The 25,002-nt window shown below is 45.8% G+C and overlaps 1 protein-coding gene across 1 annotated transcript in view; it reads left to right on the top strand.

Annotated features, from left to right (window-relative positions):
* The window catches only part of pde4dip (phosphodiesterase 4D interacting protein), a gene marked incomplete at its 5' end in the record, with an annotated part of 81,340 nt that overhangs the window by 5,606 nt on the left and 50,732 nt on the right, over positions 1 to 25,002 (top strand). Inside the window, 18 exon segments of the mRNA XM_029708045.1 lie at positions 1,129 to 1,252; positions 1,496 to 1,680; positions 2,398 to 2,512; positions 4,249 to 4,302; positions 11,808 to 11,945; positions 12,186 to 12,305; positions 12,538 to 12,630; positions 12,889 to 13,098; positions 13,171 to 13,329; positions 13,446 to 13,550; positions 13,725 to 13,862; positions 13,989 to 14,168; positions 15,488 to 15,682; positions 16,225 to 16,498; positions 20,826 to 20,926; positions 21,369 to 21,547; positions 22,931 to 23,243; positions 23,397 to 23,589. Coding sequence (XP_029563905.1) covers positions 1,129 to 1,252; positions 1,496 to 1,680; positions 2,398 to 2,512; positions 4,249 to 4,302; positions 11,808 to 11,945; positions 12,186 to 12,305; positions 12,538 to 12,630; positions 12,889 to 13,098; positions 13,171 to 13,329; positions 13,446 to 13,550; positions 13,725 to 13,862; positions 13,989 to 14,168; positions 15,488 to 15,682; positions 16,225 to 16,498; positions 20,826 to 20,926; positions 21,369 to 21,547; positions 22,931 to 23,243; positions 23,397 to 23,589 — 2,876 coding nt within the window.

Below are 25,002 nucleotides of genomic sequence, written 5' to 3'. Positions count from 1 at the left end.
TTAGAAGTAATGGGTGTTTTTTTTGTGCAGGACTTTTCCTCTATCATAGGAAAGTAATTTGTCAGTAATATTCATGAAAAGTTATATTCTATACTCAGGACATTTTTGATCAAAATGAGTTACAGTTTATGTAGGTGTGATCCTTCCACACAAACTTAACATCATTTATTGGAGTTCTATGTACCAATTTTAATTCATCAGCGCTGTATACAGAGAAATAATGACTTAATAAATCAATTAAGTACTTTGTCAAGACACAGTGAAATCACTCCAACACTATAGCCCAGGAGGAGAATGGGTACAGAAAAGGCTGTCTCTCTCTCCCCCTCCCTCTCTGTCTCTCTCTCTCTGTCTCTCTCTTTCTGACTCTGTCTCTCTCTTTCTCTCTGTCTCTCCCTCCCTCTCTGTCTCTGTCTATCTCTGTGTCTCTCTCTGTGTCTCTCTCTCTCCCTCTGTCTCTGTCTCTCTCTCTCTGTCTCCCTCTCTCCCTCTCTCTGTCTTTCTCTCTCCATCTCAACCTGTGTCTCTCTCTGTCTCTCTCTCTGTCCCTCCCTCTCTGTCTCTGTCTCTGTCCCTCTCTCTCTCTCTCTGTCTGTCTGTCTGTCTGTCTGTCTGTCTGTCTGTCTGTCTGTCTGTCTGTCTGTCTGTCTGTCTGTCTGTCTGTCTGTCTGTCTGTCTGTCTCTCTCTCTCTCTCTCTCTCTCTCTCTCTCTCTCTCTCTCTCTCACTCTCTCTCTCTCCGTCTCTCTGTCTCTCTTGCTCTCTCTCTTCTGTGATTGTCATTAGATTTATAAGAGATTTATAAGAGGACCACAATGCAGTAAAGATAAATCCTACTCTGTTGCCTTGTTAGATGTAGAAAGCAGGGAAGCATCAGTCCCTGGATTACATTCTATAATACACTATCACTCTCCAGTGAGACTGGTTGTTAGATTTTAAACATTGGAATAGTAAAATACACAGGCTACAACAAACGACATACCCTGCAGTACAACAGACATCAACAGAAACATGGAGCATTTTTATATGAACATATGTTATGTAAATAGAGGTACAGGATGTGATATTTTCATTCTGCGATGTGTCTTTTATATTTCTGCTGTATCGCTGGGAACCTGTGCTCTGACAGGTCGATGTCTGAGAGCCAGACCAATCAGAATGAGGAGGAGCAGCAGCGTGGCTGTGAGGCGAGGCAGCAGGAGATCAGCCACATGCAGGAGATCCTGGAAACCAAGGTCCAGCTGCTGCAGGAGGTACACACGCGCACATTAATACACACACTGATGCGGTTACATTTCACTGACACTCCTCAATCCTGTTTGCATGTATCCACTCCTCCCAAACCTAATATAGTGCTCCAGTAATACTATTGTAAATATACTGTACACATCTCCCCTCCTCAAACCTGATGCATTGTGTTGTAAACAACCCTCCATAACTAAATGTTAATATATTATTGACATGACCACTCTCCTCCTCTGCTGTCATGTTGTCAGGAGGTCCAGCTAGCGCGGGCCGAGGCTGAGAAGATGGCCTCTCTAGCAGAGGAAGAGTCCCAGCGCTGCCTGGTCCTGGAGAGAGAGATGATGATGAAGATGGAGGAAGAGGTGGACGAGGAAGAGTGTGAGGGAGGGTCACTAGGAGCCTGGCTGCAGAAGGAGGCCTTGGCAGAGAAGGAGAGGTGAGGATGGAAGACAGGTGGTTATTGAGGCATGACTGGCATGTCAGTGTGGTGTTTCTCTTAGAGTAATGTGTGGCTTTAATACAAGAGACTTCCTCTACTGCCTACCGGTCGTATTATACAGCTGAGAATGTCTGGCACTCACATTAGTATTGACATTGGCATTGGTAGGCCTAGTAGCATTGGTAGACCTATTAGCATTGGTAGGCCTATTAGCATTGGTAGGCCTATTAGCATTGGTAGGCCTATTAGCATTGGTAGGCCTATTAGCATTGGTAGGCCTATTAGCATTGAGTGGCCTATTAGCATTGGCATTGGCATTGGTAGGCCTATTAGCAGTGGCATTGATTCACATTGACTTTGACAATGACATTGTCATTCACACACTGATAAGAATGACAGTGCCAGTCGTGCCCAACATACTGTCCTCTACTGAACCAGGGGTATGGGATCACATATCAGTCCAAGAGGTGGTGCAGTACAGTACTTGCTTCATGAGGAGCTTCAGCCCAACCATCATAAAACATACGCGCTCTCGGGCCCCAGCCTAACCTAATGACCTTAAAGTCTCTGTGGTGCTTTAAATAGTGGACGTTTATGTTGTTGACCTCTCTCTCTCTCTCTCTCTCTCTCTCTCTCTCTCCTCTCTCTCTCTCTCTCTCTCTCTCTCTCCTCTCTCTCTCTCTCTCTCTCTCTCTCTCTCCCTCTCTCCCTCAGAGTAATAGAGGAGCTGACTGAAGAAAGGAGGTTGCTGAGCCACAGGGTCGGAGAGCTGGAGGTCAGAGTTCACGACCTCTCCTCTTCCCTCCATAAGAAAGACAGCGATGCAGAGGTAAACAAAAACCCACAATTGAAGTGGGATCAAACCGGGTCACATAGAGTACACAACTACTGTATATATCTGGTATACACAACCCATCAGCATCTCTCTCTCTCTCTCTCTCTCTCTCTCTCTCTCTCTCTCTCTCTCTCTCTCTCTCTCGCTCTCACACCATTCATTTACAGTTCATGATAAACAGTATTTACTACAGAAACAGATGCTACACACATCTTCTCACAAATCCTAACCGGTCCACAAATATGAAGCCGGGTGACATTTAGTATTATGACTAGGGGCCTAGTACTGGTTTGGATATTCGATCGGTCACGCGAGGACCAAATCTACTGTGCTCACAGCTAGCTATTGAGATATGGGTCACACTCTTCACTGTTTAGCCATAGCTCTCCTCCCCCTTGTCCCCTTACCTCCCCCATCTCAATTGCAAGAACGGCTGAACAGCTGAACCCAGATGGTTGGTTGAGATACTGTTACCATATCTGTCCTGTATTTCTAAGCATGTTGTATATAGGTCAGTGGAACCCCGGCACCTAATGCCACGGTGGCACGCTAGGCTAGCACACCTCATCACAAGGCTAGGCTAGCACACCTCATCACAAGGCTAGGCTAGCAAACCTCATCACAAGACAAGGCTTGCACACCTCATCACAAGACTAGGCTAGGCTAGCACACCTCATCACAAGATTAGGCTAACACACCTCATCGCTAGGATAGCACATCTCATTCCTCGGCTAGGCTAGCACACTTCATCACAAGGTTAGGCTAGCACACCACATCACAAGATTAGGCTAGCACACCTCATTGCTAGGATAGCACATCTCATCGCTCAGCTAGGCTAGCACATCTCATCACAAGGCTAGGCTAGCACACCTCATCACAAGGCTAGTCTAGCACACCTCATCACAAGATTAGTCTAGCACACCTCATTGCTAGGATAGCACATCTCATCACTCAGCTAGGCTAGCAGACTTCATCACGAGGCTAGGCTAGCACACCTCATCACAAGTTTAGGCTAGCACACCTCATCGCTATGATAGCACATCTCATCGCTCAGCTAGGCTAGCACATCTCATCACAAGGCTAGGCTAGCACACCTCATCACTAGGCTAGCACAACTCATCACAAGGCTAGGCTAGCACACCTCATCACAAGGCTAGGCTAGCACACCTCATCACAAGATTAGTCTAGCACACCTCATCTCTAGGATAGCACATCTCATCGCTCAGCTAGGCCAGCAGACTTCATCACGAGGCTAGGCTAGCACACCTCATCACAAGTTTAGGCTAGCACACCTCATCGCTATGATAGCACATCTCATCGCTCAGCTAGGCTAGCACATCTCATCACAAGGCTAGGCTAGCACACCTTATCACAAGGCTAGCACACCTCATCACAAGGCTAGGCTAGCACACCTCATCACAAGGCTAGGCTATCACACCTCATCACAAGGCTAGCACACCTCATCAAAAGACTAGACTAACACACCTCAGCACCACCATGCTATGGAGATAGAGTTTATAGATTGTATGCAGCAGGACTCATAAGTGCCTCCATGTCTATTTTTAATCCTAGAATGTAGTAGGATAGTGGAACTCTATGATATCCTGATAAGAAAATGTGACCCTTTTCACAGAACGTGATGCAATGCAATCCTGTCATTCATATATTTGTTTTCACATTTTTCTGAGGAACATCAGATTGAGTATGATGACCATCCTTATTGTCCACAGTTGCTGCGGGGTGAGATGAGTCGGAAGAACAGCTGTGTCCAGCAGGAGATGCAGGTATGTGGGGCAGAAATACTGCCATCCAATCCTATGTCTGTTGTGGGAATCTGAAGGGTTATGGTTCCATTGGTTTGACATATGCTTTTGGAGCATGAACATGCACACACACAGAGGCAGGAACACTGGTGAAGTGGGCTGCAGTAAATGATGATAAACTGAAGTTTGCGAGATGAGGGATGGAATTCAAGGCCTGTAGCCAGCGTTGCCGAGACCAGTGTTTGATAGCAAGGCAATGGTATGTGAGAACCATGCCAACCCGTTCCATGCTCCCTGCAGGGACAAATGGTCGGAGGTTGCCCTCTGTTGGAACCCAATGCAAACTGAAGGTAAAATAGAGGACATATTGCATACACACATATACACACATGGTACTGAGGGGAGAACGGCTCATAATAATGTCCGGAACGGAGCTAATGGAATGGCATCAAACACCTGGAAACCATCTGTTTAATGTATTTGACACAATTCCTCTGTCTCCGCTCCAGTTATTACCATGAGCCCGTCCTCCCCCATTAAGGTGCCACAGACGCACATGCTGTTACACAAATGCATAAGGATCACAATGCTTGGTGCATTTGGGTCACTCAGAAATATTGTTCAACATTAAAATCTCTCCCTCTACAGTATTGAGCATATCTAGCTGGGTTTCATGATTCAGCTGTATTATACAATCTTGCTTGTTGCCATGGCACTGTGAGAAAATTATGCAATGTTGTCTGGTTTGGTTGTAATGGGACTTGAATTTCATATTGAGATGTATTCTTCTACAGTATTATATTCTTCTATTCCTGTTTACTTGCATCATGTGTTACAGCTAATCAAAAAGATGGGGTCATGTTGATGTAAATGTGTCACACACACACACACACACACACACACACACACACACACACACACACACACACACACACACACACACACACACACACACACACACACACACACACACACACACACACACACACACACACAATTATTTCAAAGGTTAAACTGGGTCTCCTAACTCACGGCAGCTATAATTACAATCACATAACAGTCTGGCACTTCTGTCTTTTAAAAGGCCATGATGTAAGTGCATTTTAATTACGGAAGGAATGAATCGGTTGTTTACATGGCACACCAACAAAAGAGACACCCCAAAAGGGACATTTATTTAGTCACCCTCTCTTGACTCTTTATTTCTGTCACTTACAGAGAAATGAACAGTGGAGTAATGACTAAAGAGACGTTGTTATTCCCACTGATTAGGATTAATAGAGTTTTGATTGCGTTGATCGTTAGGGTCGATCGCTGTTATGACGTCTCGTCTCCAGGATTAATTTATTTTAGCTTTTTGGGTGAGAAATGTACATTAGAGGTTAGTACACTTGAGTTCCCAAAGGTCTGCTCCCTCTGGAGAAAACAAATCAGGACTGATCATTTTACATCAACATAAACAACACTCGTAATGAAAGATAGGGTGCTGGGTGGGGAAGATTCATGCTCTTACTGCATGGGAAAGCCTAGGGGTTCTGAGAGGCAGGATTTAGGCTAAACTCCCATCAGTGCATCACACAGTATTATGTGATTGGTAGGTAGCAGGGACTCTCTTCCCCTTATCCCTCCTTGTTTTTGGCTGATGTGAGGGCCTCCATGTGAAGGCCAAAAGGCTGGGTGCTGCTGGGAAATTCCTGCCTCAGGGTACAGATGAACTCATTCTAACGTCGTAGCCTATGACTTCAGCAGAGTGGAAAGACACGTTTCAAGTAAATGAACATGAAATGGTGGCCTAATTCTAAGTTTCAAGCACACAGTGACACACACACGCACACACACACGCACACACACACACACACACACACACACACACACACACACACACACACACACACACACACACACACACACACACACACACACACACACACACACACACACACACACACACATACAGTTGCACAGCTCAGAAGCTAACTTGTTTAGATGTTATATTATATTAGGCTATGCCTTCATATTTCTATTATGCATTATAATAACCAGGGTATAATGGGATATGGCTTTTGTCATAAAACAGATAATCAGATACTCACTATCTCTATTGGCATACTTTTTAGGCCTATAGTAATTTCCACCTTATCTATCTTATGAATATCTATAAATTGTGGCGGGAGGATCTAAAGGAATAATAATATAAATGTATTTGGGAGGAAAGTATATATGGTTTAATGGTTACATAATGTGATGTTTTTAGACTGTCAGGCAGGCAGGAAGGTCTTATGCCCAGGAGGAATCTATCATCCCTGTTTCAGTGAAATGGTACCTTCCAGTGCAGCCTGGTCTCATAGACTAGATGTAACATAGTACATGTAGATCCGATCTCTCAAATCAGTATATGTTACATTTGGTATGGTTACATAAAACAGAAGGTTACTTGAGGTCAGATTGGGTGAATGGGCGTATAACGCAAACGTCTAGCAACCCAAAAGTTGCGTGTTCGAATCTCATTACGGACAACTTTAGAATTTTTGCTAATTAGCAACATTGCAAGTACTTACTACTTTTTAGCTACTTTGCAACTACTTAGCATGTTAGATAACCCTTGCCCTAATCCTAACCCTTTAACCTATCTCCTAACCTTAACCCTAACCTTAGCCTAGCTAACGTTATCCAGCTAACTAATGTTAGCGTTAGCCACTTAGCTAATGTTAGCAACACCAAATTGGAATCGTAACATATCATATGTTTTGGAAATTGATGACATATTGTACATTTTGCAATTTTCGTAACATATTGTACCAAATAGAATTTTGGAACATATCATGCAAATTGGAATCGCAAATTAATACATACATATGAAACATAGCGCATCACTAAATGGAGTAGTCTCTGATTTAGGCCTTCCCTGTGGCTCAGTTGGTAGAGCATGGTGTTTGCAATGCCAGCATGGTGTGTGCAACGCCAGGGTTGTAGGTTTGATTCCCACGGGGGGCCAGTACAAAAAAAAAATGCATGAAATGAAATGTATGCATTCACTACTGTAAGTCGCTCTGGATAAGAGCGTCTGCTAAATGACTAAAAGGTAAATGTAATTTACGTACAGAATAATAGGAAATGCTCTGAGACCAGGTTGTCCAGTGTGGCTGAATCTCTGTCAACGTTTCCATCTCGCCCTGTTCGTTAGACTATCTCGGCTAATAAACTATGCACGTTAAAACCCGTGGAAACCAAACCTCCCGATCCATCCTCATCACACCGTCCGGTGAACTGCTATCATGGAGCCGAAAAATAACGGGACAACGATGTATTTTTGATAAGGACGTCTCTGCTACCGTCTTTTCGTTTCGGGTGGTGAATTCCGTGTTCGTGTCGGATTAGCCGCGATGAGATAGTGGAACTGTCATTTTGTTGTCTTAGATTAGCACTGTTAGAAAATATGAGATTACATCGGCGTTTCGGCAGTGAAACAAAAATAGCCTGACAAATTTTGTTTGATTCTATAACCAGCAGGTTTGATGTAATGTATCTATCAAGTTGATTACATGTTGTATCATTGACGAACTGAAAGTGCTGCAGCCCCTGCCGCAGACAGTGACATTGTTACAACGACAATGACAATGGATTTTTATCTGCGCTCATCACAAATGAAAGACGTCTCTTCCTGATTATATTCCCTATTGACTATGTTTGATTACAGTCTATATTCTTTAGATGACATTGAATAGAAGTCATCGCGTTGATATAGAAATGATTGCGCCCTTTCAAAGCGCTGCAATGCGATGGTATACCCGTTTCTGTAATGCCGTTCTTCATCGAGGATGCAACAACGAGGAGTTTTTACCAACAGCAATATGGCACAATGCACTGGTTTATGTATTAGGCTAATATTGACCTGTTTATTTTGAAGATAACTTTTTTAATACATTTAGGTATTTTATTAGGATCCCCATTAGTTGTTGCGAAAGCAGCACATTGAAGAAAACTACATGAACATTGCACAGCTAAATCATTTCAATCAATTGGTTTATTGATGGATTATTGATATCCAACCTGTTGGTACAAGACTATTTATTGCCTGAGCAATCAGAACAGATATTATCTGTTATGTTGGACGTCAAAATGAAGGAGGTGTGTCGGATCTGTGCCCGCGAGCTCTGCGGTAACCAACGGCGATGGATCTTCCATCCGGCCTCCAAACTCAACCTGCAGGTGCTGCTGTCCCACGCCCTGGGCAGAGAGCTGACCCGCGACGGCCGTGGGGAGTTCGCCTGCTCCAAGTGTACCTTCATGCTGGACCGCATGTACCGTTTCGACACAGTGATCGCCCGTGTGGAGGCCCTGTCTCTGGAGCGCCTGCACAAGCTGCTGCAGGAGAAGGACCGGCTTAGACAGTGTATAGGAGGCCTGTACCGGAAGAACAATACTCAGGACCAGGCCCGGGATCACACTGGGATGGGGATGCGGCTGGGGGGTACTGGGGAAGGAGAGACAGAGGGTGGTGGGCGGTCTGAGGGTGACTCCCCTGTAGTGGACCTCTCAGCCCTGCAGGAGGCCAGGTACAGCGCCCTGCTCCAGGACGACCTGGCCTACTCTGTGTACGAGTCCTGGGCCGACCACGAGGACCAGCAGAGCCCAGCCCCAGACCCCCAGCACCACACCCAGCATCATCACCCTCAGTGCACAGGATCGGAGGCTCTCTCTGGGCATCGCTCCAGGCGGTGCAGGGGATGCGCCGCTCTCCGTGTGGCCGACTCTGACTACGAGGCTGTGTGTAAGGTACCTCGGCGGGTGGGCAGGAGGAGCACGTCTTGTGGACCCTCTAGTCGGTACTCAGGCAGCACCATGGGGGGCGAGGAGACCTCCACAGGGTCAGAGTCCACACCTGTCCCCTCCGAGTCCCCTCCCATGGAACCAGAGAGCGACAGGACGCTGTGTGATGGGGACCCAGAGAGGATGACCCTCAGCCCGGGCACGTCGGTTGAATCTCTGGACACAGCTGTGGGCGTGGCTCGGCCCTGTGCCATCCACCGAGTGGAAGAGGAGAGAGAGAGAGGAGAGAAGGACCCAGGGAGGGTTCAGAGGAGGGGCCCCCACCTCCAGTGGGATGAGGCCCCCAGGGACAAGTCGGTCTCTGGGTTGACCCTGGAGCTGGCGCTAAGTCTAGTGAGGAACTGGGAGTACAGACCTCTAAAGTCCCCTCAAGGCAGCAAGCTCCCTATCCTAGTTAAACCCAAACTGGAGACGGGTCTCCCCCAGTCCCTCAGGACCCCAGACTATGAGCTCTACTCCCACCCTGCCATCCCAGATCTGGTGACCCCCAGCAGTCAGCAGGAGCTGCAGACAGAGCTGTCGGCGATGGAGGAGCAGTGGCTGGATGACTATGTGCAGTGTGGGCCCTTCCGCTTCCAGCAGGTAGCTAGCAGGGCAACCACTGGCCCCAGGCTCTTAGATCAGACACACTGGAACTACTAGATCAGCTTCTATGGGCCTGGCCCTGTATAGAGCTTCATTCTACCAGTTTTCCCCTGGTGATTTGTAGAATGTCCACATAGTCTGTGATATTGCAGTTGAGATGGATCCTCTCCAGCTATCTGTAGTTTCTGTCTATTATTTAATATGAATGAACAAGGCCAAGGCTTTTGGCCGTATTTGATTGGCTTTTTTAGTCATCCCATTAGCCATCCACCAATCACACAGCTGATCACAGCTGCCCCTTGATTACCACTCTCATCGCTACGCTAGCAACGTGGCCGTAGCCATGGCAGCGGTTGCTATATGAATAACGATGCCTCGTGTTAGACAGGCTTTTTGTCATGTTAATAGTTAGCCAGTTGCTGGCCTCGTCTGTCAGGCTCATAGTGTAGACATACACTACCGTTCAAAAGTTTGGGGTCATTTAGAAATGTCCTTGTTTTTTAAAGAAAAACACCTGTCTCAACGTCAACAGTGAAGAGGCGACTCCGGGATGCTGGCTTCTAGGCAGAGTTCCTCTGTCCAGTGTCTGTGTTCTTTTGCCCGTCTTAATCTTTATTTTTATTGGCCAGTCTGAGATATGGCTTTTTCTTTGCAACTCTGCCTAGAAGGCCAGCATCCCGGAGTCGCCGCTTCACTGTTGATGTTGAGACTGGGGTTTTGCAGGTACTATTTAATGAAGCTGCCAGTTGAGGACTTGAGAGGTGTCTGTTTCTCAATCTAGACACTCTAATGTACTTGTCCTCTTGCTCAGTTGTGCCCCAGGGCCTCCCACTCCTCTTTATATTCTGGTTAGAGCCAGTTTGAGATGTTCTGTGAAGGGAGTAGTACACAGTGTTGTACGAGATCTTCAGTTTCTTGGCAATTTCTCGCATGGAATATCCTTCATTTCTCAGAACAAGAATAGACTGACGAGTTTCAGAAGAAAGTGCTTTGTTTCTGGCCATTTTGAGCCTGTAATCAAATCCACAAATGCTGATGCTCCAGATACTCAACTAATCTAAAGAAGGCCAGTTTTATTGCTTCTTTAATCAGAACAACAGTTTTCAGCTGTGCTAATATAATTGCAAAAGGGGTTTCTAATGATCAATTAGCCTTTTAAAATGATAAACTTGGATTAGCTAACACAACGTGTCATTGGAACCCAGGAGTGATGGCTGCTGATAATGGGCCTCTGTACGCCTATGTAGATATTTCGCTACACTCGCATTAACATCTGCTAACCATGTGTATGTGACAAATAAAATTTGATTTGATATTCCATAAAAATCATCTGTTTCCAGCAACAATAGTTATTTACAACATTATCAATGTCTACACTGTATTTCTGATCAATTTGATGTTATTTTAATGGCCAAAAAAATGTGCTTTTCTTTCAAAACAAGGACATTTCTAAGTGACCCCAAACTTGAACGGTAGTGTATGTGTAGGAATGAGTCTACCCATTCTGTGAAATAATGGCCTGTTGATAAGCGTGACTCAGAGAGTTTACTGGGTTGTTGATTCACTAAGCCCATGGAACAACATCCAGTCATTAGAGCCCAGTTTGAGTCCTCTGTGTGTGTGTGTGTGTGTGTGTCCTACCTGTCATGAGTTTACAGGACAGCATGTGGGAGCAGATCGTATCACATCCCAGGTGATAGTCTAAAGAGCCAATGGAAGATTGTCATTTAATTTCCAGGATCAGCCAAAGACAATTTAGTTATTTTCCTATTATTGACTATTAGAGACCACGCAGACCAAAATAGTCCCTCACAATCATAAAGATAGCCCTTCTTAGATGTAACCCTGGAGTTGTGGTTTATTTTAAACCGCAACAGGCTGGGTGGTTGTACAGATGTATCTGTACATCTGAAAAACAACAAACAGGAAGTAAACACCACGCTGCCGTGGAAACGGGGACTTCTTTCTCAGGAAGTGATCGAGCAGTGAGCTAGCTGACCTCATCACTTTCCACTCTCACACACGACTGCATGGGAAGTGTGTGTGTGTGGGTCAATCTGTATATCTATTGTATTAACCTGAACCTCTGTGTGTGTTCTGGTGTGTTTCAGAGGCTGCTAGATGAGCAGCAAGGCAAGCTGTCGCAGTATGAGAGTGCTGCAGGACACTGTGTTAGTGAGCTCCAGAAGGCCCAGCTCCAGGTCTGCTCTCTACAGGCCAAGATAAGAGAGAGCGAGGCCGGGAACCAGGTACCACTTGCCCCTCAGACACTCTACATTTCTGTAGGTCTTCCTATTTTTACATTACTGGACCATAGCAGACAGGGTGGATTATGTATTCAATGTTAAAAAATTTAAAACCAAAATCAAGCATTTAAATGAAAGGCTTGCTTATAAAGTATTTCTAAACATGATAACATCATTTGTGAACTGTTATATTCTATATAATGTTTAACCGGACTCTGACGTGTCCGTGACTGTGTTGTGTAGAAGCTACAGGTGCGACTGGGGGACATGGAGTGTGAGCTGCTCTTGGTCAGAGAGGAGGCACAGAGACAGGAACGAAACGTCCTCAACCTCACTGACACTGTCAACAGCAAGGACACTGAGGTATGGAAGGATGGAGGGAGGAATGGAGACAGAGAGAGAGAGAGGAGTTTTCTAAAAGTGAGAGTGAGAGAGACAGAAAATTCTGAAAATTAGACACTGAGAAATACAGAGGAAGAAGAGACATTGACAAAAAGTACACAGATTCTCTATGACACTTGATGTATTTCTGTCCACCACTGATGAACAATAGGTTACTCATAAGATACTTGTGTTTTGTGTGTGTCTCTCTCAGGCAGCAGAGTTGTACCGAGTCATAGAGGAACAGAACGACATGCTGTGTTCTCTCAAAGACCTGGCCAACAGAAACCAGGTCCAGACACTACAGGTAAATCACACTAAAATGCTCTGAATAAAATCTGCACCTGATGCAATGAGGCGTTCTCCCATCAGCAACCTCCTGTGGTATACAGCAGTAATCTACACTGGAAAACACCCAATATTTTATAATGACAATGGGTTATGTTATAATGGTCTCCAAGACCCATGCTCACAGCACGCTGTATGTAATGAAACCCTGTCGTTTAGAACTCTCCCTTCCCTCTACCCACCCCTCATCTCCTCTCTCCTTCTCATCTCGGTGCAGGTGTCTGGGGCTGAGTCAGTGCGAGGGCAGGGGAAGGTGCTGGCCCTCCAGGGCTCTCTGTTCCAGGCCCAGCTGGAGCTGCAGGCAGGCCAGAGGGCCCAGTGTCAGGCCACCAGGAAGGAGGAGGACCTGACCAGAGCCCTGATCCGCCTGGAACAAGACCTGCAGGGGGCCATGGAGCACAGACGCAGCACTGACCGACACAACCAGGTTTGTGCATTTGCTTGTGTGTTAACATGTGTTTTTGTATGAGACTGACTGTGTGTTGCCACCTGTCTCTAGGACTTGATTCTGGCGCTGGAGAAAGTTCGCTCAGAGCTGCAGCAGAGAAAGGAACAGCTGAATGAAAAGGAGGGAGAGAGACTGAGAGAGAGGGAGGACATGGAGAAGACCATCAGAGAGCTGAGGACATCGCTTCAGAGCAAAGAGCAGCTTGTGCAGGTCAGACACACACACACACACACACACACACACACACACACACACACACACACACACACACACACACACACACACACACACAGCCTTCCTCACACAACCCTGTCCCTATCTCTCAGGAGTACTCAGAGCTGTTGGACCAGCAGCAGGGGACCAGGGAGAAGAGGGATTCTCTCCTCTCCAGACTGAAAGAGCGCATCAAGGAGAGGGACAGAGCACTGGAGGTGAGACACATACACTACCAGAGTTTAACCCCTAAGAACAACTATTACATCTATTACATCAAACTCGCGATACAGCAGGGCATGACAGCAGTGTCATGTATGGTGTTGATTGACAGCTGTGTTCCCATAGAGATGCATTATATTGTTCTATTGAATGATGCTCCCTCCTCTCAGCGAACGGTGGATGAGAAGTTCTGCTGTGTGGAGGAGATGGAGGGAGAGATGCGGAGACTACAGCTGCTGCTCAGAGAGAAGGAGAGAGACCTGGAGAGACAACGCTGTGTACTGTCCAACAACGAAGAGACCATCATGGTACTGATGAACACACACACACACACACCACGCTAATATAAACACATACACACACACAGACATACGCGCACACATACACACAGCATTTTTTATATCTTTCTCTGTGTGTGTGTATATGTGTGTTAGAGTCTGGAGGTGCTGGTGCGTGGGAAGGGTCTGGAGCAGGAACAGGTTTGTGAGGCGTGGAGGAGTGTACAGCGCCATCATGCGGACAGTGAGGAGAGACACAGCCGCAGCTTGAGAGAGAGAGATGCACTCATCAGCCAGCTACAGAACGCCCTGCACACACGCACCAAGGAGGCTGAGGTAAGACACTATACCCTGGACACAGTATACCCTGGACACAGTATACCCTGGACACAGTATACCCTGGACACAGTATACCCTGGACACAGTATACTCTGGACACAGTATACCCTGGACACAGTATACCCTGGACACAGTATACCCTGGACACAGTATACCCTGGACACAGTATACCCTGGACACAGTATAACCTGGACACAGTATACCCTGGCCACAGTATACCCTGGACACAGTATACCCTGGAAACACTATACCCTGGACACAGTATACTCTGGACACAGTATACCCTGGACACACTATACTCTGGCCACACTATACCCTGGCCACAGTATACTCTGGCCACAGTATACCCTGGACACACTATACTCTGGCCACAGTATATCCTGGACACACTATAGCCTGGCTACGGTATACCCTGACCACGGTATAGCCTGGCCACAGTATACCCTGGCCACACTATACTCTGGATACGGTATACCCTGGCCACAGTATACCTTGGACACAGTATACTCTGGACACAGTATACCCTGGACACAGTATACCCTGGACACACTATACCCTGGCCACACTATACCCTGGAAACAGTATACCCTGGACACAGTATACTCTGGCCACAGTATACCCTGGACACACTATAGCCTGGCCATTGTATACCCTGGCCACGGTATAGCCTGGCCACGATATAGCCTGGCCACGGTATACCTTGACCACGGTATAGCCTGGCCACGGTATAGCCTGGCCACGGTATACCCTGACCACGGTATAGCCTGGCCACGGTATACCCTGACCACGGTATAGCCTGGCCACGGTATACCCTGACCACGGTATAGCCTGGCCACGGTATACCCTGACCACGGTATAGCCTGGCCACGGTATAGCCTGACCACGGTATAGCCTGGCCACGGTATACCCTGGCCACGGTATAGCCTGGCCACGGTATAGCCTGGCCACGGTATACCCTGGCCACGGTATAGCCTGACCACGGTATACCCTGACCACGGTATACCCTGGCCACGGTATAGCCTGGCCACGGTATAGCCTGGCCACGGTATACCCTGACCACGGTACACCCTGACCACGGTACACCCTGACCACGGTACACCCTCACCACGGTATAGCCTGACCACGATATAGCCTGGCCACACTATACTCTGGATACGGTATACCTTGGACACAGTATTTGAAAGAGAAATAAGGTTTGGTGCTTATTTGTTGAATGAACAGAATATTGAAAAACTCTTTCTTCATGATTCTTCACACTACAATTATTAAATTATATATATTTTTTCTCTGCCTCTCTCTTCTCCCTCTCCTCCCAGGACCTGACTGGAGCCTTGCTAGGTAAGGTGAAGGCAGGTCCCAGTGAGGTGGTGGAGGAGCTGAAGGCTCGCCTCTCTCTGAAGGAGAAACTGTTCCAGGAACTGCTGTCTGACCGTAGCCGCCAGGCCCAGGAGCACCACACACTGGTTCAGGACCTGCTCAACACCATCAGCACCAGGGACCAGTACATCCAGGTAATTCAACCCAACTGACCTGGTCTTCCAGTTCCCCAGTACAGAAGAGAGGAGAGAGATGGAGGGGAAGAGAGAGGGAGGGGAAGAGAGAGAAGAGAGAGGGAGGGGAAGAGAGAGGGAGGGGAAGAGAGAGAAGAGAGAGGGAGGGGAAGAGAGAGAAGAGAGAGGGGGGGAAGAGAGAGGGAGGGGAAGAGAGAGAAGAGAGAGGGGGGAAGAGAGAGGGAGGGGAAGAGAGAGAAGAGAGAGGGAGGGGAAGAGAGAGGGAGGGGAAGAGAGAGAAGAGAGAGGGGAGGGGAAGAGAGAGAAGAGAGAGGGGGGGAAGAGAGAGGGAGGGGAAGAGGAGAGAAGAGAGAGGGGGGGAAGAGAGGGAGGGGAAGAGAGAGAAGAGAGAGGGAGGGGAAGAGAGAGAAGAGATAGGGGGGGAAGAGAGAGGGAGACTTTTTTCCATGAAGATGTATTGATTCACACCTTTTAATCCCCCAAAATCTCCCACCTCCCCTTGCCCCTGCCCCTCCCCGTGCCCCTCCCCCTCTCTCATCCAGGACTCAGCAGGTCGTCTGGGTGAGGTGATGAGTGAGCAGACTGAACGTCTCCAGGAGCTCCGCAGACAGCTAACTTCTGGCTCCCAGGCCTACGGGTCTCAGCTAGGCCTCCAGGGTCCAGACCTCCAGGGGACCAGCCAGGACTTCCAGGCCCTGCAGGAGGAGCTGCGTCTGGCCCTGAGGAGGGAGAGGGAGTCCCAGGCTGAGCTCACAGCCCTCAGGACCATGGCAGGCCAGACAGACAGGCCAGTCAACAGGCAGGCAGAGTTTGGAGGTGGGCATCAGAGGAACATGGGGCTCTGTCTGTAGTGGCACCTTCTGGGCTACAGGGGGCAGCACTGTCTTCTCTTCTCTCATAGAGTTTGGAGTGTGGTGTATGGGTCTACTGATGTGTCTGCCAACATGGGTGTCTTGGTTCTCGGGTGATGATGCTAACCATAGTTAAGACTTGGCAGTATCTGCAAGACAATGTTATTTATATATTAGCTAATTGATTTTTATATTTGCAATTATAAATGTTGATGTTTTAATTGTTTTATGTCTTAGTTTTTCTGTATAGTAGCTTATGCATCAAACCCTTCTCTGAATGTATAACTGGTAGACAGAAACAGAGAGGGAAGGTAGGAGTTATGTTTTCATGCATAACATGAGATTATTAACTTTGTATGATAGTGTCGATAGCAGCATGTGTTTTAAAGTTATGTCATGACTTTTGCTATTTATACTAATAATATGTGTGTGCCTTTGCATGTTCAACTGCATGTACCATGGTGGTTATATTATATACCATGTAATGATATTGTGTTTATATACCAATCTCTGCAACTCAGATTTGTATAGAATATCAAACAATGCCTGCTGTCTGAAATGTGTGCTTCAAGTTGAATATCATTTATGTTAGCTTTAGCCAGATTCCAGCACATTTTAACAGCAATGAATCACTTTTAAACTTTGTCTGAATGTGACACTATAAGGAACACAGTATGTTCTGGATGACATATAATCCTCTCCTGGACTAGAGGTATGTTTAATATTCAGCCTTTCTCCCAGAGACATTACCCAAAATGTTTGTCTCTAAAAGAGAAACCATCTGATAACTCGGCAGAAGCTGCTTTTCCTACAGTCTTTGCCATCTGAGTCACAAGCACAGTAAGATCCTTGTCACTAGAGCACAGTAAGATCCTTGTCACTAGAGCACAGTAAGATCCTTGTCACTAGAGCACAGTAAGATCCTTGTCACTAGAGCACAGTAAGATCCTTGTCACTAGAGCACAGTAAGATCCTTGTCACTAGAGCACAGTAAGGTCCTTATCACTAGAGCACAGTAAGATCCTTGTCACTAGAGCACAGTAAGATCCTTGTCACTAGAGCACAGTAAGGACCTTGTCACTAGAGCACAGTAAGATCCTTGTCACTAGAGCACAGTAAGATCCTTGTCACTAGAGCACAGTAAGATCCTTGTCACTAGAGCACAGTAAGGACCTTGTCACTAGAGCACAGTAAGATCCTTGTCACTAGAGCACAGTAAGATCCTTGTCACTAGAGCACAGTAAGATCCTTGTCACTAGAGCACAGTAAGGTCCTTGTCACTAGAGCACAGTAACATCCTTGTCACTAGAGCACAGTAAACACCCTGACTACCATGATGTTGACAAGCTTAATAAACAAATGTGTGTTCTGTCGGATTTATATGATGTTTATGGTGGGCTTGGTTGGTTCAGCTGTCCCTCCCTCCCTGACTTACTCCATAAACATTGTCTACAAGGGTTGTACACGGGTCATAAACATATATATATATATACTACCAGTCAACAGTTTGGACACACCTACTCATTCAAGGGTTTTTCTTTATTTTACTAATTTCTACATTTCAGAATACTAGTGAAGACATCAAAACGATGAAATAACAGATATGGAATCATGTTGTTAGCAAAAAAGTGTTAAACAAATCAAAATATATTTTATATTTGAGATTCTTCAAAGTAGCCACCCTTTGCCTTGATGACAGCTTTGCACACTCTTGGCATTCTCTCAACCAGCTTCATGAGGCATTCACCTGGAATACTACAAATGTGTTATTTCATAGTTTTGATGTCGTCACTATTATTCTACAATGTCAAAATAAAGAAAAACCCTTGAATGAGTAGGTGTGTTCAAAGTTTTGACTGGTACTGTATACAGCTAATTTGTAGATATAGGGATGGTACCCTAGAAATACATTGTGTGAGTGCATGACTGCATATAACAGTAACATATACACAAAATCCTCCCAAGTTCAACAGTAAAATGCTCTAATTGCATTACATTGATTATTTGAAGGGCAATGGACATTACATAGAAACAAGGGTAGACTTTCCTAGCTGCATGTAGACACATGCCAATCAGATCCCCCTTAATCACTCCTAAAGGGAACTCTCAGTGCCCTGCTAGACCCAATGAGCAGAGTGATGCCTCCTGCTGGCCGTACCTCTCCTTAACGCCTGTTCCACAGCATAGCATCTGTGAAAAGAATCTATTGAGTATTGTATCACTCAAGAATGTATCACTCGCCTGTCTGACAGTACAATATTACAGCCATCTAGTGCTTAGACATATGCTTTTGAATTAGGCTTCTATTTGAATAGAGTACATTCCTGAAATCCAATCTTTGTCAAGTGGACACTGAACAGATTACACAGAGATCTAGACACAATTATGGACTCTACTATATTGCTCCAATGATGCCTTATCCTTTTTAGGATGTGCATTCTGCACTGTTTTATGCATTTTAATACTCGGCCCAGGTCAATTACACTTGTCCACAAGAGGTTGGTGGCACCTTAATTGGGGAGAACACGCTTGTGATAATGGCTGGAGCGGAATCAGTAGGGAATGGTATCAAATACATCAACCACATGGTTTCCAGGTATTTGATGCCACTCCATTCACGCCGTTCCAGACATTATTATGAGCCGTTCTCCCCTCAGCAGCCTCCACTGCACTTGTCATATCACATGATCTATTACCTATATAAAATACAGAAACATGTAGATTTGATCAATGCAACATTCTGATGATTTTAGAGTTAAAAGCATGGAGTGTTCTAGGACCTACTGTACCTACAGTAAATCAAAGAGATCTGCTCATCCCAAGGCTAATATTTGACCAATGATGTATACATATACTAGATGACTCACAGGGGGCACTGTATTGAAACCACCGGGCCTCCATCTTGGAACTCCTCCACCGTTGTAAAACATATTTTGGAGCTATAGAAATCCCTTTATTAATGTCTACATTCGTTTTTGCCACGTTAATTATATTACAGACTCCTTAATGCATACTTAATGCATATTATGTGAGCTGAACATACATTTGTCTCATTTTTTAAAATAAAAACATTTTCCTTAAAGCTGCAACATGTAACTTATTAGATAACTCGAACAAATAGAAATCTGAGTTATAGATCTGTCATTGTCATTGAAAGCAAGTCTAAGAAGCGGTAGATCTGTTCTAAAGTTTTGTTTTTTTGCGTCTTTTACTTAGAGTTTTGTACACCAGCTCCAAACCGCTGAAAATACAATACTGAAACTGAAATTAGGCGAACAATTAGAATTTCACAAACCAGGAAATGAGGAAGCGATTTCTGCATATTGCACCTTTTAAACTATATATATATTTTTAAGTGCTACTGTTACTGTCCTGACTACAACAACAACAATATTTAAATACATGTGATTTTGTCCTTGAAACATTTCATTGAAATACTGTAGAATTCCATTAATTCCAATGGCTGGTGGCTTCAAAGCCTCTCATTGGCCAATACATAGTATAAGCAATCTAGGGTTTATGTACATCATTGTATTTTAACTGTAAATAAAGGATAACTGTAAAACTACTAATATATGTAAAACTACTCCAATAGCCTTGCAAGATAAAGTTAAATCCTCTCCTAGCCCTGTGACACAGCCTGTTACCTCACAGAGCTGTGTCTGTAAGATTGTATTTACTGTAAATGGTTATCTGCTCTTATAGTTTATCTTACTGTTTATCTGCCCATACAGTAGTATAACCCAGGCCAGAGAGATAGACTCCCCCAGAGGTCATTTCTGAGCTGCACTGTTTAGAGCTTCTCTTCCTGTCTTTATATATACACTAGATGACTGCCAGGGGGGTGCTTTTTTGAAGCCACCGTACCTCCATCTTGGAACTCCTCCACCGGTGTAAAACATAAAGACAGGAAGAGAAGCTCTTAACATAGCAGCTCAGAAATCACCTCTGAGGGAAGAAGGTTTTAAGGGACCACCACCATTACTGATTGTAAGAAGAATCTTTTGTTGATGTGTTCACTTCAGTTTGCTTTATGTTGGAAATACTATTTGGTGGAAAGACTTTGACATACAGAAAGGCAAGGACTGGGGGAGATTATGTATGATGTGTGAAAACATACTGTATAGAAAGGTTGTTGAATTGTACTCTGGCAAAAGCAAGAAGTGTCAAGGATTTGTATGTTTTTATCGATCTGTTGCCAAATGCAAAAGAGTTGTGCTCTTTGTCAGTGTGACATTTTCTTTTCAGAACATATGTGTATGGTTAAGCTAAGAACTGTGTTCTGTTTACAGAATTCAGCTCAGAGGAAGAGGATGATGTCAACAGTGACTATGCAGACAGCATGGAGGAAGAGGAGTCCAAACTGACAGCCCAAACCCTAGCCACAATGCAGGTAGGCCATACAATAATACTTTTTTTTAATTGTCACATACACCAGATAGGTGCAGTGAATTATGTTGTTTAACAGGGTCAGCGTAGTACGGCACTCCTGGAGCAAATTTGAGTTGTACCGTGCCTTGATCAAGGAGACATCGGCAGATTTTTCACCATGTCAGTTTGGGTATTCGAACCAGCAACCTTTCAGTCAATGGCTCAATACTCTAACCACTAGTCTACCTGCCGCCCTACTTTAGCTAACCTCGAATATTAAAATACTGGTAGATTATTTTGTCCTAATCATATCACATTGAGTCTTTACTAACCACCACTCATATTTTAGTTATCAACATACTGTGGCGATCTTTCACGCGCATCTCTCTCTCTCTCTCTCTCTCTCTCTCTCTCTTTCTCTCTCTCTTTCTCTCTCTTTCTCTCTCTCTCTCTCCTCAAATCAGAACCCAGAGCTTCATGGAGGACCTGGGAAAGGGAAGCCATCCCAGGATCCTGTGGGAGAGGGTCAGGGGCTGGTGGAGGTGAAACAGCTGGTGCATCAGAAGAGGGTGGTGGAGAGAGAACTGCAGGAGCTAAAGGTTCAGCTGGAAAAGGCTGGCTTCTCCTCCCTCTCCCAGATGAGGTAACGATAACACGCTGACCAGCTGGCTGCACACACCGCATGTTGTTATGGAACATGATACAGTATACGAATGAAAGTGAATGAATGAATGAGATGAAATGAATTAAAATGTACCTTCATTCATATAAGGAAACATTGACTCAATCTAAAATCTTTCCCTATTTTGGCGGTCGGTGCCGTTTAAGATGAGGATTATTTTTTTATGAACATGGTCTTATTTCTATGACAGCATATTGGATGACTGTCATTCATATTCCATTCACCCAGTTCAATGTAACATAGATAGGTTTAGGCTACTACATGATACTCTAATGTTCCCTATACCCATCATGAGGTTGCTACAACCTAGCCTATGAATGAAAGTTTACAACGTAACAGGTTGAGAGAATTTTGAGTAATCAAGGTGACAGACAGTGACACATTCAATGCCGTCTTTCACACTCTTCCCTGTGTCTAGCTGATCTAGGGTGTAATCATTAGTCAAACAGTTGCAAATTAGAGTTTCTATTGGACAAACTCAGGTATGTTTATCCACGTTTCGTTCCGTTTGCTTCCGTTTAAGAAGGTTTTGTATTGAAGTCAATGTACCCAGAGGAGGACAGAAGCTAGCTGTCCTCCGGCAACACCATGGTGCTACACTACAGAGTGCTGCTGAGGCTACTGTAGACCTTCATTACAAAACAGTGTATTTCATATATTTAGTATAGTTTTATCTAAAAAGGATAACTAATGTTTCAGTATTTAGATGTATTTTTACCCACTTTTTCGATCTTGTCTCATCACTGCAACTCCCAACGGGCTCGGGAGGTGAAGGTCAAGTCATGCGTCCTACAAAACATGACCCGTGAAACCACTCTTCTTAACAAAACCGTGCTTGGGCTCCCGAGTGGTGCAGTGGTCACTGCATCTCAGTGCAAGAGGTGTCACTATAGTATCTGGTTCGAATCTAGGCTGTATCACATCCGGCTGTGATTAGGAGTCCCATAGGGCAGCGCACAATTGGCCCAGCGTCATCCGGATTTGGCCGGAGTAGGCCGTCATTGTAATTAAGAATTTGTTCTTAACTGACTTGCCTAATTAAATTAAGGTAATATAAAAAAAACACCCGCCTGCTTAACCCGAAAGCCAGCCGCACCAATGTGTCGGAGGAAACACCGTTCAACTGATGACGAGGTCAGCCTGCAGGCATCCGGCCCGCCACAAGGAGTCGCTAGAGCGCGATGAGCTAAGTAAATGGTCCTCCCCTTCCTTCTCTGAGAAGCCTCCATTGGTATACAGAGGTCCAGCTTATAGGTGTACAAACACCTGTGGTTTTCACCCTGGCCGGAACAGTGGACTATGAGAGGTGTCATCTGAGGTTTGTCTGTGTTCTCCCTCTCACAGGAAAGCCCTCTTCAGCCTACGCATGGAAAATAAGGAGCTGAAGTCTCACCAGACAGAGAGACAGCCAGAGACAGACCTTAGGCATGAACAGATTCTTCAGGAGGAAGAGGAGGATGAAGAAGAGGTGGATGAGGAGGAAGAGGAGGAGGAGCTGTGTGGGTCTGAGCTGTGGGAGGCCTGGGATGATGAGTGTCCGTCCCAGGGGAAGTGCTGTGACCCCAGGCCCACCCTGAGAGACCCTGGCCTGGGGAGGAGAGACTGCACTAGGCCTGTATCTCTGGATCTGGGAGCCATGCTGTTCCACTCCACACAGGTAGGGGGAGCCACCACACCCTAAATAATACTCTAATAATGTGTGATACTGTATATTGATAGATCAACTGTCCATGTTTTTTAGGCCTGAAATTAACATCTGCATCTCCATGGATGTAAACAGCACTGACATTGCTCTGGTCTTGTGTTGCAGGATGAGGATGATGAGGAGGAGGAGGCAGGAAGAGAGGCTGGAGGCAGGCGGCACAGCGCCACAGAGACAGTGATGGTTGAGAAGGCTGTACGTCTGCAGCTAGAGAGCAAGGAGCTGAAGGAGAGACTCATGGTGTCTGAGGCCACGGTGCAGGCCCAGGCTGAACAGCTCAAAGACTATAGAGACCTACTAAGTGAGTCAACCACACATACACCCTCGTCACACATACACCCTGACCACACATACACCTTCATCCCACATACACCCTCATCACATATACACCCTGACCACACATACACCCTCATCACACATACCCCCTGACCAAACATACACCCTCATCACACATACACCCTGACCACACATACACCCTCATCACACATACCCCCTGACCAAACATACACCTTCATCCCACATACACCCTCATCACATATACAGCCTGACGACACATACACCCTCATCACACATACACCCTGAACACACATACCCCCTGACCAAACATACACCCTCATCCCACATACACCCTCATCACATATACAGCCTGACGACACATACACCCTCATCACACATACCCCCTGACCACACATACACCCTCATCCCACATACACCCTCATCACACATACACCCTGACCACAGATACACCTTCATCCCACATACACCCTGAACACACATACCCCCTGACCAAACATACACCCTCATCCCACATACACCCTCATCACATATACAGCCTGACGACACATACACCCTCATCACACATACCCCCTGACCAAACATACACCCTCATCCCACATACACCCTCATCACACATACAGCCTGACCACACATACACCCTCATCACACATACACCCTCATCCCACATACCCCCTGACCACACATACACCCTCATCACATATACAGCCTGACGACACATACACCCTGACCAAACATACACCCTCATCCCACATACACCCTCATCACATATACAGCCTGACGACACATACACCCTCATCACACATACACCCTGACCACACATACACCTTCATCCCACATACACCCTCATCACACATACACCCTCATCACACATACACCCTCATCACACATACACGTGCATACATGTATTTCCTTTACTTCAGAACCGGAACCCCCAACAGAAGCTAGCCAACTAACTAGCTACTAGCTAGTAGTCAGCTAGCCACTGCTAGTGGTCATCAGCTAACCTTTAGCCCGGACAACTTCTGCCAGTCTGCACAATGCGATTCAACCCAGAGCGTATCGGACTTCTTATTCTCCATATCCCCGGATTCCTATCGCAAGCTCTGAATCTCTTCACCTGGATCATCGCAGCTAGCTAGCTGCAATCCGATTGGCTTGTCTTGGCTAACGTCTCTGTCCCAAAGCAAGCACCAATTAGCCTGGAGCTAGCCTATGCTAGGCCCATCCCCTGGCTAGCTGAAGAGGTCCATCAGCCACTCCTTGGGCTACAATACCTATTTTGCCAATTGGCCTGGATCCCTTTTATTGCCAATACGGAGCCCTGCCGATCCTTCACAACTGGACTACCGACATAATCCGCCCGAGGGTTTTTTTCAACTGGCTCCCCCGTCGCGACGTCCCCTGAATGCCCAACTGC

Source organism: Salmo trutta, chromosome 22, assembly GCF_901001165.1.
Source record: "Salmo trutta chromosome 22, fSalTru1.1, whole genome shotgun sequence".
NCBI lineage: Eukaryota > Metazoa > Chordata > Actinopteri > Salmoniformes > Salmonidae > Salmo > Salmo trutta.
The sequence above is the reverse complement of the archived record's forward strand: the minus strand, read 5'-3'. Positions and strand labels throughout refer to the sequence as shown.